Source organism: Diabrotica virgifera, chromosome 10, assembly GCF_917563875.1.
Source record: "Diabrotica virgifera virgifera chromosome 10, PGI_DIABVI_V3a".
Classification (NCBI taxonomy): Eukaryota; Metazoa; Arthropoda; class Insecta; order Coleoptera; family Chrysomelidae; genus Diabrotica; species Diabrotica virgifera.
Window position 1 is genome coordinate 143,934,386 of NC_065452.1, and position 13,927 is coordinate 143,948,312.

The 13,927-nt window shown below is 32.0% G+C and overlaps 1 protein-coding gene across 1 annotated transcript in view; it reads left to right on the plus strand.

The window, feature by feature from the left end:
* The window catches only part of LOC126893218 (OTU domain-containing protein 5-A), a 55,908-nt gene that overhangs the window by 26,942 nt on the left and 15,039 nt on the right, over positions 1–13,927 (plus strand). The window contains exons 6-7 of the mRNA XM_050663187.1: positions 819–1,083; positions 1,150–1,374. Of these exons, the coding sequence (XP_050519144.1) occupies positions 819–1,083; positions 1,150–1,374 (490 nt within the window). The remainder of the gene's footprint in view (positions 1–818; positions 1,084–1,149; positions 1,375–13,927) is intronic.

Below are 13,927 nucleotides of genomic sequence, written 5' to 3' on the forward strand. Positions count from 1 at the left end.
GAAAGAGACTGGCAAAACAGAAAAAACTGGAGAGAACGGTTGAGTGAAGGAATACAGTGAAAATTTTGGAAATCCTTAGTATACATCTGGACCTCGGAGGTAAACTACACTATGTCATTTCGAGTAACTGTGTTTAGCGTGTGTTTGCAACAAAGTTTAGAGCACTTAGGATGTTAATAAAAATCTGATATATCCCATAAAATTGGTTGAAAGACAATTTGTATAATCCAACTTATAACATAAGTGGATTAAAGGAACTTGTTGAAAACAACACCATGTCGACATAGTGTAGTTTATCTCCGAGGTCCACATACATAGTAGACGGAGAGGCAGCGCCGAAAAATCTCTGAATTTACTAAAGCTAGTTTTTTACAGTTGATTACCGTGATTGTGTAGAGAAACATACTGCGGTCAGTCAAACGAAACGTAGTACAGGTGCTACTGACAGCTTGTCAAAGTTGCTTACCTGCGGAGGTAATTAAATCCATTTACTAAGGCTGAAAATCAGTACACACATTCTAAATTGGATATAAATAAAAGTTATTATAGTCGGTCAGCTGTATGACGGGACAGAGCCGGTCGGTCGGCCCCAATGAATGTACAGGGTTATTCACTATATTGTGAACCCCTTGTAAACTGCTTTATTTACAGAATTAGAAAAAAATCTAAAATACAAAAGTTTTCGATTTTTTAATTATGATTTTTTGACTGATTTTTTAATTATGATTTTCAGAGAAATTTTTCAGCGCCGCTTCTTGGACTATAGTTTTACTAAATGTGTTGAAGGGTTTTATGTGTTTTCTTCTTTTGTTTTGTAGACTATGTTGGAGGACAAGATCAAGGCTACAGACTGGGAGGCTACAAATGAGGCTATAGAGGAACAGGTTGCTAGAGAATCATACATTCAATATTTTCGGGATACCGAACGGCGTTTGAAGGCAACAGGAAATGTTCAAGCTAGTGCCAGTAGCTCTACAATTACATCATCCATGGTTTCTAGCCCTAGGAGCTCTAGAAGAGGTTCTGTGTCCCCCAAAGGTGGGCAATCTCCGGGTTCTCCCAGGAGTAACATATCGCCTTTAGGTAAATTGACACATCCATTTTAAGATTGATTTTTTATTGATTGGTTGATGTTTATTTTTCTTTCAGCGAGCCCTAGGCCAAATTCTGGCAGTATGTCATTCATTCCCGATTTCAACAGTATTGAAAATTTAACTTCGACATATATTCCCACAGTAGAAGAACATAGTCTTGCAAATAGATTATACAATTCACCAAGAAGTACAGATTCGACTGAAAATAGTTTTGGAGTAGAAAACATATCTCCAGATTTCACAGCAGTTGCTGGTCCATCTACTGATAGTAACAATATAGGTAAGTAATGGATTCGACCTTACTTGATGGAAGTTGGTTTTATCTAACAATAAAACACTGAAAACGTTTGTTTTCTATACTTCCACAAAATTTATTACAACTATGTGACTACAGCTGTTTCGGCAGAGTGCCTTTCTCAAGTGATTTAGATTACTATGGGTTTGCCTTTTTAAAGTCTTTAACTGAAGAGGTTGAGGAGTGGGGAGCTGTTTGTCTCGAGTTGGTCATTCAGAATTATATCTGTATTTTTCAATTTATTAATTTCCATAAATTCTAATAAAGATAGATTAATGCCTTTATTTTGAATATGCAGAATTTGAAACTGTTCATTAAAAGAATGATTATGATCTAGAAGGTGAAGTGCGTATGTAGAAGTGTCTGTTCCCTTTTGTGTCCCTTTTGTGTTCTGCTATCCGTTTATCAAAGGTTCTGCCAGTTTGACCGATTTAAGTTTTCGGACAGTCACCACAAGTTAATTTGTAAACACCACTCTGTAGTTGTTTTCTCTTTCGGCTCTTATTGTTCTTAATATATTTGCTTAAGTTGTTGTTAGTTCTGAAAGCTGGTGTTATTCCTTTATTTTTTATGTATCTGGCTATTTTTGTTGTTATCTTGCCAGTATATGTGATAGAGCAGAAGGTACTGGGTTCTTTCTGTGGTGGTGGATAAACTAATTTCAGGGCTTTCTTATGGGATTTTTGGTTTAAAATTTTGTTAATTGTTTGTTCGTTATAGCCATTGTTTACTGCTATTTGTTTAATGATGTTCAGTTCTATCTTGAAGTTATTTTTTGACATGGGAATTTCTGACAGTCTATGTATCATGCTATGATAGGCTGCTAATTTGTGTTGTGTAGGATGGGATGATGAATTGTGTATAGTTGTGTCAGTGTGGGTAGGTTTATGATATACGGAGAACTCATGTTTGTTGTGTAGTTTGGTAATTGTTACATCTAGAAAGTTTATGACTGAATTAATGTATGATAGAAATCGGGCAAGTTACCTGTTAGTTCCTGTAAAGTAAAGCATACTAGTATATCATCCACGTATCTCCACCAATATAAGAACTGTTTAAATACGGGATGGTTAGAAATTGTTGTTTCAGATATATTTATGAACCAGCTTGAAACAACAATTTCTAAACATACGGGATGTTTAATCATGATGATTTACGGGATGATTTAAACAGTTCTTATATTGGCGGATATACGTGGATGATATACTAGTATGCTTTACAGGAACTAGAAGGCAACTTGACCAATTTCTATCATGTATTAATTCACTTCATAGTAATATTGAGTTTACAATAGAAACAGAACAGAATAAGTCCTTAAACTTTCTAGATGTAACAATTACCAGACTACACAACAAACATGAGTTCTCCGTATATCATAAACCTACCCATACTGACACAACTATACACAATTCATCACCCCATCCTGCACAACACAAATTAGCAGCCTACCATAGCATGATACATAGACTGACAGAAATTCCCATGTCAAAAAATAACTTCGAGATAGAACTGAACATCATTAAACAATCAACTATTTATAATGGGAAATAAGCCACAATTTTACCAAAAAAAGATTAAATTAACGTTTCGAAGCCCAAATCGGGTTTCGTTGTCAAAATACAAAATAGTACTAAAATAAACAAAAATGTTGTTGCTAAGTAAAAAAATTCTTCTAATAATTTATTTAATCTGACTCATTTATATTGGCAATTCAGACGTATATTATAAGTGTTAAAGTAGAAGACTTTAAAATGATATCGTCAATATTTATGAGTTGCGTTCCTGGGACGACTTTACTAAAAGAGTTCATTCGATTACATGAAATCAATCCTAACTCAAGAATATCCGTCACAAAAATATCATAGCATGTGATCTGTCTTTAAAAAGACAACCAAATGCAACGATGACAGTAAAATTCTCTCGTTAGAGATTCCATAGTAAATCACGAGGGAAAACCAGGAAAAAACCTCGTGATACTATCCCGACATCGTAAGTATTTGTTATTACATTTAATTTACTTTCAAATAACTAATACCAAATTCTGACTTTAATATGTTTAAATTATAAATAATATTAATAATACATAGATATACAATAAGTAATACTAAAATATAAAATTTGTATTAACTCGATATGTTATTGACTTACTAATCGTGGTATTTTCTTTCTATTGACTTCCTCTTTCAGTGGTAAGGATAATAATAATATTTGCAATAACCATAATATTTGCATATTTAAAAAAACTTAAGTTTATTATACCCCAACTTATTATAAATTGTTGTATTTTATCAACAATTAAATGTAGCGAATTCGGTAGGAATAGTCAAAGTACGCCGTTACCATAAAATATGGTTGCGGTGGGCGCTTACGGAGTCATAATCTTTTTTTTTTCAGTCGTGGATTTTTGTTAGCAGAAGCGATAGTGTTACTGGTGCGATGGAAAGATAACTCTGTTGTTACAATAGCATCTGCGAGTTGTGGTGGTTCAGCATTGAGCACGGTAAAAAGATTTTCTCATGAAGAAAAAGGCCACATTCAAGTAAGTTTGGCCTCACTATATTGCTGAATACAACAAAATATGGTGGGTACCGACTGGGTGGATCAAGGTGTTTCAACCTATTGAGTAGCAATTTGCAGTAAAAAATGGTACTGGCAAATTGTAACATGGTTGTTTGATGTTGCAGTCCATAATTCATGGCATTTATTTAAAAAAAAATAAATCCTTGCTATCGTTTAGGAGAGAATTGGCCCAAGTTCTTCTTGCAAGATATGGAAGTCGTCCCTTATATACAGGAAGACCTAGTCTATATAGACAGAACTTGCCAGATTTTCGTTTTGATCGCTTCGACCATTTGTTACATCAAGCAGATGTAACAAGATGTAACGTGCTGGAGACAGATGTACAACATCTGGACGAACAATGTGTAAAAAATGCAACGTTCGTTTGTGTGTTAATTGTTTTATAGGATACTACACCAGACGATGAAAATATTATCAAATAAATATTTAAAAAAAAATTAAAAATTTTGGTTTTAACGATCCTAAAAATTCCTTAAGCGCCCAGCGTTACCATATGGTAACACCATATAATTTTTTTTAAGACAGGAAACCGAAAAACTTGTTTTTTTGGATTAAATTATTAACATTTTCATCAAATTAACCCTAAAAGTAAAGATTTTTAAATAAAAAAATACTTGGGCGTTAATGGGTTAACTCTGAGAACCTCTCGTGGAACCAATTTTTGACTACATCAATTAATCTCTGCCTTTTACAATTTATAAGGCAAGGAGACGACGAATAAATGAAACGAAAGAGACTCTACAATATGCAGTCACATTTTATCCATTCGTCTAGGAAAAAAATCCAACGAAGTCTGGTTCCATGTACTCACAGTATAAGTAAACTGAGAAAATGAAAAACAGCTTATGTTTCATTTTAGTTCAGAGATAATCAATAATCCTCTTATTTACGTTTCAGTTTCCCCAAGCCTCATCAGAGGGCCTACATGATCAACTCTGGATCGAAATGAAACCAAACTGTTTATTTTTAGATATACACTCGGGTGCAAAAAAATCGATCCACTGAAAATTTGGTCATTTTTGATGTCTCGAATTTCCTAAACCTGTTGTCCGATTAAAGTGATTTTTTAAAACCTTTTTATATACTTGGGTTGGTTGGTGTCACGGACTCCGCAAATTTTGAAATCCATTTTAAAAATAGTTCTAGGCTACCTATACACCTGAAATTTTCAGGATAGCTTAGAACTAGCTAACAATGCAATATTTTACAGCTATTATACAGGGTGATTAATAATTAGTGGGGTGAAGCTCCGTAGATCCGTTATAGTAATGTATAGCGATAAAACTTAATAACAAAAATTGTAGCGAACTTTGAGCTTCACATTACAAAATTAGTTAGAATGTTACAGGGTGTTCGATAACATAGTGGCAGACCAAACCTATGTTTTTTTAAATAGAACACCCTCTATTTTATTTTATATTCGAAATCTTCGTAACTTTTCGATTACAAAAATCTAAAGGTTTGGTATGTTATACGGGGTATTTACAAAGTTATAACCAATTTTATATGAAAATCGTAACAAGTTTAACTACCTGTATAAATAAAAGCACGCACAAGGTCAATGGTTTATTGACGTCATATTTTTTTATTTATTGTCAAAATTTTCGTAAATGGTTGTTTTGCTAATTTTCTTCATACTGAATACAGGGTGAGTCAAAACGCAAGTACATTATTTTCTCAGTAATTTTAAATAGAACACCCTGTATTTTATATCATTATCGAAAAGTACCATTACCATACTATAATTTTTGTATAACATTCCCTATGTGTAAATTTATTAATAATTACGGGTCTAAATCTTTCCAAATTTTAAGTAAGCCATGACAGTGTTGCCAGGTCCGATTTGTTTTTAATCGGTACATAAGCAAAAACAAATCGGGATTTAGGGTTGTAGATCGGGACAAATAAACAACAATAGCCCAGTAAATGACCGTTTTGGAGTGTAATTTTCAAAGTTAACTCCGAATTGCATGAAAATCTGGTGTTAGGTTCTACTTACTGTCTATGTCAAAGTTGAACTTGTACCGTTTGTAGCGTTTACTTGGGGGGGGGTGAAAAAAAACGCGCGTTTAAAGTAAGTCCCAAAATGGATCAACTGACTAACTCTAAAAAACTTTTGTTCTATATAATTTTTAAACTAAGTCAATACTTTTCGAGTAATTTTATCGAAAAAAATATTACATTTAAAAAAGTAAAAAAAATGTATGTTCAGAAAGTCTTTAAAACCAGTTAAAGCGAAGTTGTAGCTCATCAAAAATACGTTCTTATTCGTCAAATTCCAAATCGAATTTTTCAACTTGAAATAACCAAAAAATTAGGCAATTTTCGGGCAAAACCTATTAAAATATTTTAGTGTTTAAAAAAATATTTAATTTTGTTTTATATAAAAGTCTCTAGCATTAAATTTAAGCCAGTTACGCTCAATAAAAAAGTTGGCTCCTTTTTTGGTAAAAAAAAATCGTGAAAATCTCCCCCTATTTAGCACCACCGCTTTACCATTCATTTACTGTGTATTGCTTATACGATCTGTAAGGTTTACCGGTTGGGAGTGCCTTAGTTTTGAAAAACATTGGTTTTATATTAAAAAAAAAATTTCCTAAAATATTGGAAAATGCCATTTTTTCAAAATAACTTAAATAGTATTAGGGATACTAAAAATCTCAAGAAGTAAAAAGTAGGTAGGTTTTGCTTTTATAAATATGATAGATTCATTTTGTTTTTCTGTAAGACAAAAATTGGTTAAAATGTCGCTTTTCATATTTTGCATACACTCGTGATCAGTGACTCGTTCAGGCCCTTTCAATCATGTAAAAAATCAATGTAAAGTAAATTGTTTGTAAAGCGGTAACAATTAATTTCATTTGGGCTGCTAAGTAGGGGAGATTTTCACAATTTTTTTACCAAAAAAAAGGAGTCAACTTGATTTTGAGCAACTCACTTAGTTTTGATGCTAGAAACTTTTTTAAAAATAAAAATAAAGCTTTATTAAAAAAGGTTTAATTGGTTTTTTTTCGAACGTCGAAATATTTGATTTGGAATTTGACGAATAAGAACGTATTTTTCATGAGCTACAACTTTGCTTTTGCTGGGTTTATAGACTTTACGAGTTCACAATTTTTTTCATTTTTTTATATTATGCTACATTTTTGCTAAGAATATTTTTTTCGATTAAATACTTACTTTTTGAGTTATTTGTGAAAATCGCCTGAAAACGTGATTTTTTTGTCGAAAAATACACATTTTCAATCGTAAATAACTCGAAAAGTATTAACTAAGTTAAAATTCTATAGAACTAAAATTGCTTAGAATTAGTCAATTTATCCATCTCCGGACTTATTTTAAAGGCGCGGTTTTTCACCCCTAAGTAGGGGTGACTGTCACTCCCTGAGTAAAGGCAACCAACGGCACAAGCCGTCCAAATTTTCATGGAATTCGGAGTTGATCCTGAAAATTACACGGTATCGCCGTATTTCCCGTTCATTTACTGGACTACAAGGTGTCTCTATAATCTGTATTTAATCCTACATAATAATAATAATAATCAGACGATATTATAAAAAAATCGTAAATTAAGTAAATTATTTATTTTTTATTAAAATTATATTTTTCATTCGATTTTGCCGCTTTTAGGAGTGCCTTGTTTTTATAACATAGTTATAAAATTCACTGCAAGTCCTCCTGAAATTAATTTTCGTGGGTGAAAATCGGGACATTTAGTGTCCCGATCAGGTACAAATCGGTACGCGTCCCCAGACCCCTGAAAATCGGGACGTCCCGCGCAAATCGGGACACCTGGTAACGCTAGCCATGACTGAATAATTATCTAAAACTTACAATTTACGATTACTGATTATCAATCTGTGATCAAAGTTGGCTACAATTTTTGTTATTAACTTTTATTACTATCTATTACTTATAACGGGTCTACAAAGCTTTACCCCACTGACCAATCACACTGTATGGATAAATCGATTTGTTTTTATTTTCAAACTATTCTAAAAATGTGACTAATGCAATGATATTTTAAAGTACGTTAATAAATCGATATCTACTGTGCCTCTGATGATGGTGCCTCAGTGCCATTAGACTGCAGATCGAAGGTCCCCAGTTGGAACCCGGCTGTTGCGTATCTTTTTTAAATTGTTTTAATAAATAATTACAAGTTTATATACTTAAAATTATGATATACCATTTTTGGAATTATATATAATGGAATATATAATTTTTGGAATCATAATTATAAATAAATAACAGTTAATACACCTACTAAAAATTCATATTTTATTAAGTTAATTATTCTTTCCAAACATGTTGTGTCCTATTGTACAGCTGGTTCCTAAAAAAACTGATACGACTCTTAGTACGATTTAATCATTTTGGGCAGTGTATGATTGGTCTGACATTATATTATATTTATTGTGACAGACAAATAATAAAATAAACAAACAAACAGCCATTTTTTGAATTTGAACAGAATAAGTTATCTGACAAATTTAAGATTTGGCAGTGACAGTGACAACATGTAAATAATGAGTATTTATCCTTCAAAATACACTGCTCAATTTTCTACAAAATACTCTTTAAGAGTCGTATCAGTTTTTTTGGAACCAGCTGTACAATAACAAAACCGTGATATAAAAAGTACTTTTTTATTAGAGTGTAATTTTTGGAATTTTAAGCATGTTATCATTAAATAGTTTATCGTTAAAATATTTTATATTCTTTCCTATAAATAATAAAAAGGTTTTATTATAAAAAAGTTCTTTTTTATAAAAGTGTAATTATTTACCATGTTATAGCCTTATTTATTAACAATATCGCTGTAATAATATTGTTGCTAGACAGGTAAACTGTCATTGTATACCGGGTGTACGAATCAAACTGTGTTTTTTTCTCAAAGTTCGCATCACCCTGTGAACTATTCTAGAGTTTATAAAGTACTGAAATTAAAAACCAACTATAGCCTCAGGTTTTCTTAACATTCTGTTTTTAGATTCATTCGCTTATGTTGGATAATAAAAAAGTTAGGTACTTTAACAACTGGCCATGTTCGTCATCAGTACAGGGTGTTTCGAAATAACTGCGGCAAACTTTAAGGGTTAATTTTACACATGAAAATAATGACAGTTTGCTTTATAATTATATGTCTTCGTTTCCGAGATGCGGGATGTTCAAATTCTTTTTTACAAACTAACAATTTATTTATTGCTTTAATACCAGTTAAGATATGCAAATCAAATTTGGTTGGTTTTAAGACGTAGTTATTGCACATTTTTTGACATACAATTAAGAATTTTATATTTCCCATTGGCGTGCATACGGGTAATATGATCGGTCATAATACGAGTTTGCGCGCTAATGGTGAATATTAAATTCTTAATTATATGTCAAAAAATGTACAATAACTACGTCTTAAAACCCACCAAATTTGATTTGCATATCTCAACTGGTTGCAATAAATAAATCGGCAGTTTGTAAAAAAAAGAATGTGTGTGTACTTTGTACGCACGTAAGAAGTTATACTTCTATTATATGATTTCAACGAAATAAATACACTTTCAACAGGTTATTTGTATTTTGCTTTGACAAGTTACAAAATTTCTCATATATACTGACAAATTTAATAGACTAGAGGCCGGTTTCACCATCGACAAATAGCGGTCTATTCAATGAATAAAGTTATTCGACCAATAAAACTGACATATCTCCGTTTCACCAACGTCAAATAAGACTTATTCTATGAATAAACTCCAAATAAGTTATTAGTCCAATATCGGGCAGATAAATATTTATTCTTAGAATAAGTTGACAGCTAACCTCACTTTAAATATCAATAATAAAGAAAATTCATTAGTTTAACTTGAATTTATCTACAATGTTTTATAACAGGTAAACGTAATTATATCAAATGATTTTGAGTGCCTGCCACTTGTATAATAGTGAACTGTGTAAGTCCAACTGATCAGAATAATGTTAATTTTTAATTTGTTTTTTGTCGTGATTTTGAGCTTATTTAAAGACATTCATTAGATTAATTATTTTATAAACTTTACGTTTTTGGTGATTTTGAGTGCTGACAACATGCCTGTGACTTGTATAGTAGTGAACTGTGGAAGTCCAACTGATCAGAATAATGTTAATTTTAATTTGTTTTTTGTCGTGATTTTGAGCTTAATATAATATTTAAAGACATTCATTAGATTGATTATTTTATAAACTTTTCGTTTTTGGTGATTTTAAGTGCTGAAAACATGCCTGTAACTTGTATAGTAGTGAACTGTGGAAGTCGAGCTGATCGGATAATGTTAATTTTTTTCGTGTTCCCTCTATAGGGCTTTTCCTTCACAGTCATTTGTTTTGAGCTTCTGTCATATGTCGTATATTCCTTGTATAGTAATATTATACACGGATTATACAACATCTAACAGGAGCTCGAAACAAATGACAATCGATGAAAAGCCCTATTAGAAACTTATTTAAGTATGTTTCCTCGCCTAACTAAATTATCAAAAAACAGGACGCACTCATGCTAAGAATTATGATTTTTATTAATATTATTACAATTATTTATATGTGACACTAACGTAACTAGTGACATTAATTTTAGGCCAATGTGACAAACTTTATTAATACTAAATTTTAACATTTATCCCCTATTTTGTTAAAACAATATTATTTTGTTTTCCTTCTATTCAAAATAAATGCAGTTTTGACAGGGAATTTGTTTTGTTATTTATTTATTCCATATAGACCTGGATCCCGCGTACCAAAAAAAGTTGATTAATAGCAAGCTGAAAATTTATTAATAGCTTAACGGTGTCTAGTCCGACAAACTTTGATGTATGGGAACACTGGAAGTTTTAACTGTGGAACAGGTTAAAAATTTGAAACGTCAAACTACGAAAATGTTTATGTAATTTGTCAGATAAAACTTCCAATTGATTTAATTGATTTGCTACCAATTCATTAAACTCTCATGCAAAAACCAGACTGGTGAACAAATCACCAACTGGGCATTTTAATGAGTAGAACACGAAGACCATGTCAAACTACAGGAATCATGTTGGTGAGTAATAGCAGTCTGATTTTTGCACGAGAATTTAATTACAGGGTAACAGATCAATTGGATGTTCTGTCTGACAAAATATATGGGATGTTTTCGTAATCTGATGTTCCGAATCTGAGTTTCCAAACTGTTTCACAATTAAAACTACCCCTGTTCCAGTGTCACAATACATCAAAGTTTGTCCAACTGGACACCGTTAAGCTATTAACAAATTTTTAGCTTGCTATTAATCAATTTTTTTGGTACACGGGATCCAGACCTAATAGGTTTGTTCATAGTACGACACAAACGATTAGCAACTGCTGCCAACCATCAGATGCATGAGCAGTTATACAGTTAGTGTTGTGCAGTTAATAGTTAGCATTCATAGACTACGAATGCACATGTGTCTGATGGTTGGCAAGAGTTGCTGATCGTTCTACGAACAAACCTATCAGTAAGCACAATTTGTGATATCCATGGGTAGTTACTGACAGAAAGAGGCAGGATTCGATTTTTAAAACATTTATTTTAGAGTCAAAACATAGTCATACCTTAAACGATAAATGTATATTATCATTACAAGTTGATACTAATTACAAAAATAAATACACATTTAAAAGACCAATACATAATTACTCATGATGAAGAAGTACGTTATAATTAAAAATGAATAACCATTTTCATATCGCTGCAACACAATGCCAAAGCCATCTCATATTTCAGTTCGTTTAGTGAGCGCAACAAGCACTCTGACCGAACAGTTTCAAAACTCATTAGTTTTTCATCAGAGAATGCATATGTTGCTATCTCCAAACCATGTAGCTGTAACATATGAACATGCATTGGGTTCTTCGTCTGTCTTGCCCTGGGCATACTTCACTATTACCGGCCATATGCATACAATGTGCATTTGCTATGTCATCAGAACTGGCTATCACCCCACCCAAGCATTTAGTCGTTTAGCATTAGCTTTTTGGAAATGCTTCACCTAAAAAAATATTTTATTTTTTTGGAAATTCTTCAACTACAAAAATTTATTTTTATTAGAGTATTTGCGTTCTTTACAATGATTGAGAATATTTTATTTAAAATCAGACATTCATATAGTATAATTTTAGAACAATCATGACAGTAATTCAAATAGATGGCAGTAATAAATCATTTTCAGAGAATTATGGAGTTCGCAGTTTACAGATTAGGACGACGATATGTCTGGTTTCATACAGATATATAAACGTAAATAAATCTAATATTTAGAACCAATTTATCCAAAAGACACTAATACTGTTATCCATATATTTCTTAATGGTGAATAAATAAAATAAAGGCATACCTTTCCAACAATAATATGGAAATCAGGAAATCATTAACAATTTTTACTCCATGCAAAACAAATCCAGCTGTAAAATATTTATGTGCCTGAAGGCTTTTGTATGCTTTCATCTGCTGCTTAGAGTAGCAACTGTGAGACTCCACCAGATATGTATAAATATCTATAATAGTAACTTGATGGACTGCACTTTACTGTAAAATCCAATTCTGACTGAATTGCGTATGGATCTAAATCCCCAATTATTTTCAGCTTCAATAAATATCTAAAACAATAAAAGAAATAATGTTATTGCTTGCAAAATTCATCATTATTGATAAATATCGGGGCAAAATGAACAGTAAATAAAAATTGTTTCGCCTACCTTTCTCGCAACATCTGGAGTTTCCAATAATAATTTCCTTAAATAATCAGTTTGCATTGTGGTTAAGTTTATAAAGTTCACAAAAACAGGAAACGAAATCCAAATGAATCCAAAATAGACAAAATACGACGATAAACAATGAAAAATCATTGAAAAATAGATACCTACAAACATAACCTCTTTGTTAGTTTATGTGCCAACCAGAGGTCACGTGGTTTGGAATGCCTAATCTAAATATGATTACAGTGGAAAATAATGCAATGTGCTTGGCAAAACACCGAAGAGGTGGAGGCCAACAAACTAATATGAGGAAGAAGAACTGTCATTCGCTTGTGTCAACGAGTACAGTCTGTGGAAAATCATTATACTTTGAACTTATTTGACGAATAACTATTCGCTGATTTATTTTTTGTTGGTGAAACCGACCCCAAGTGAAGTATACAAAAATACTTTAAATATACTTACTATTATTATAAAATATCTTATTCCAATATACTTACTATTATTATAAAATATCTTATTCCCGAGGAAGACAAATCCAAAGACACAAAAATTATAATAAATATATTTACTAAAAACACTAATAATATATTTTTTTCACGCACACCTTATTTGCGCTACATAATGATGTAGCGACTAATACCATACTGTCGGTGTGCGCATGCGCCAGGGAATGTAAAAATTCACCCTCGTGCCTAAAGAAGTATCACTTCAAAAATTGAACATCCCGTATCTCGGAAACGAAGCGTTTGCGGACATAAAGCTAACTGTCATTATTTTCATGTGTAAAATTACCGCTTAAAGTTTGCCGCAGTTATTTTGAAACACCCTGTACTGATGACGAACATGGCCAGTTGTTAAAGTACCTAACTTTGTTATTATCCAACATAAGCGAACGAATCTAAAAACGGAATGTTAAGAAAACCTGAGGCTATTTTCAGTATTTTTTAAACTCTAGAATAGTCCACAGGGTGATGCGAACTTTGAGAAAAAACCAGTTTGATTCGTACACCCGGTATACAATGACAGTTTACCTGTCTAGCAGTAATATTATTACAGCGATATTGATAATGAATAAGGCTATAACATGGTAAAAAATCACTTAAATCGGACAACAGGTTTAGGAAATTCGAGACATCAAAAATGACCAAATTTTCAGTGGATCGATTTTTTTGCGCCCGAGTGTATATTGCATCACTTTTTCAAATCATTTTTA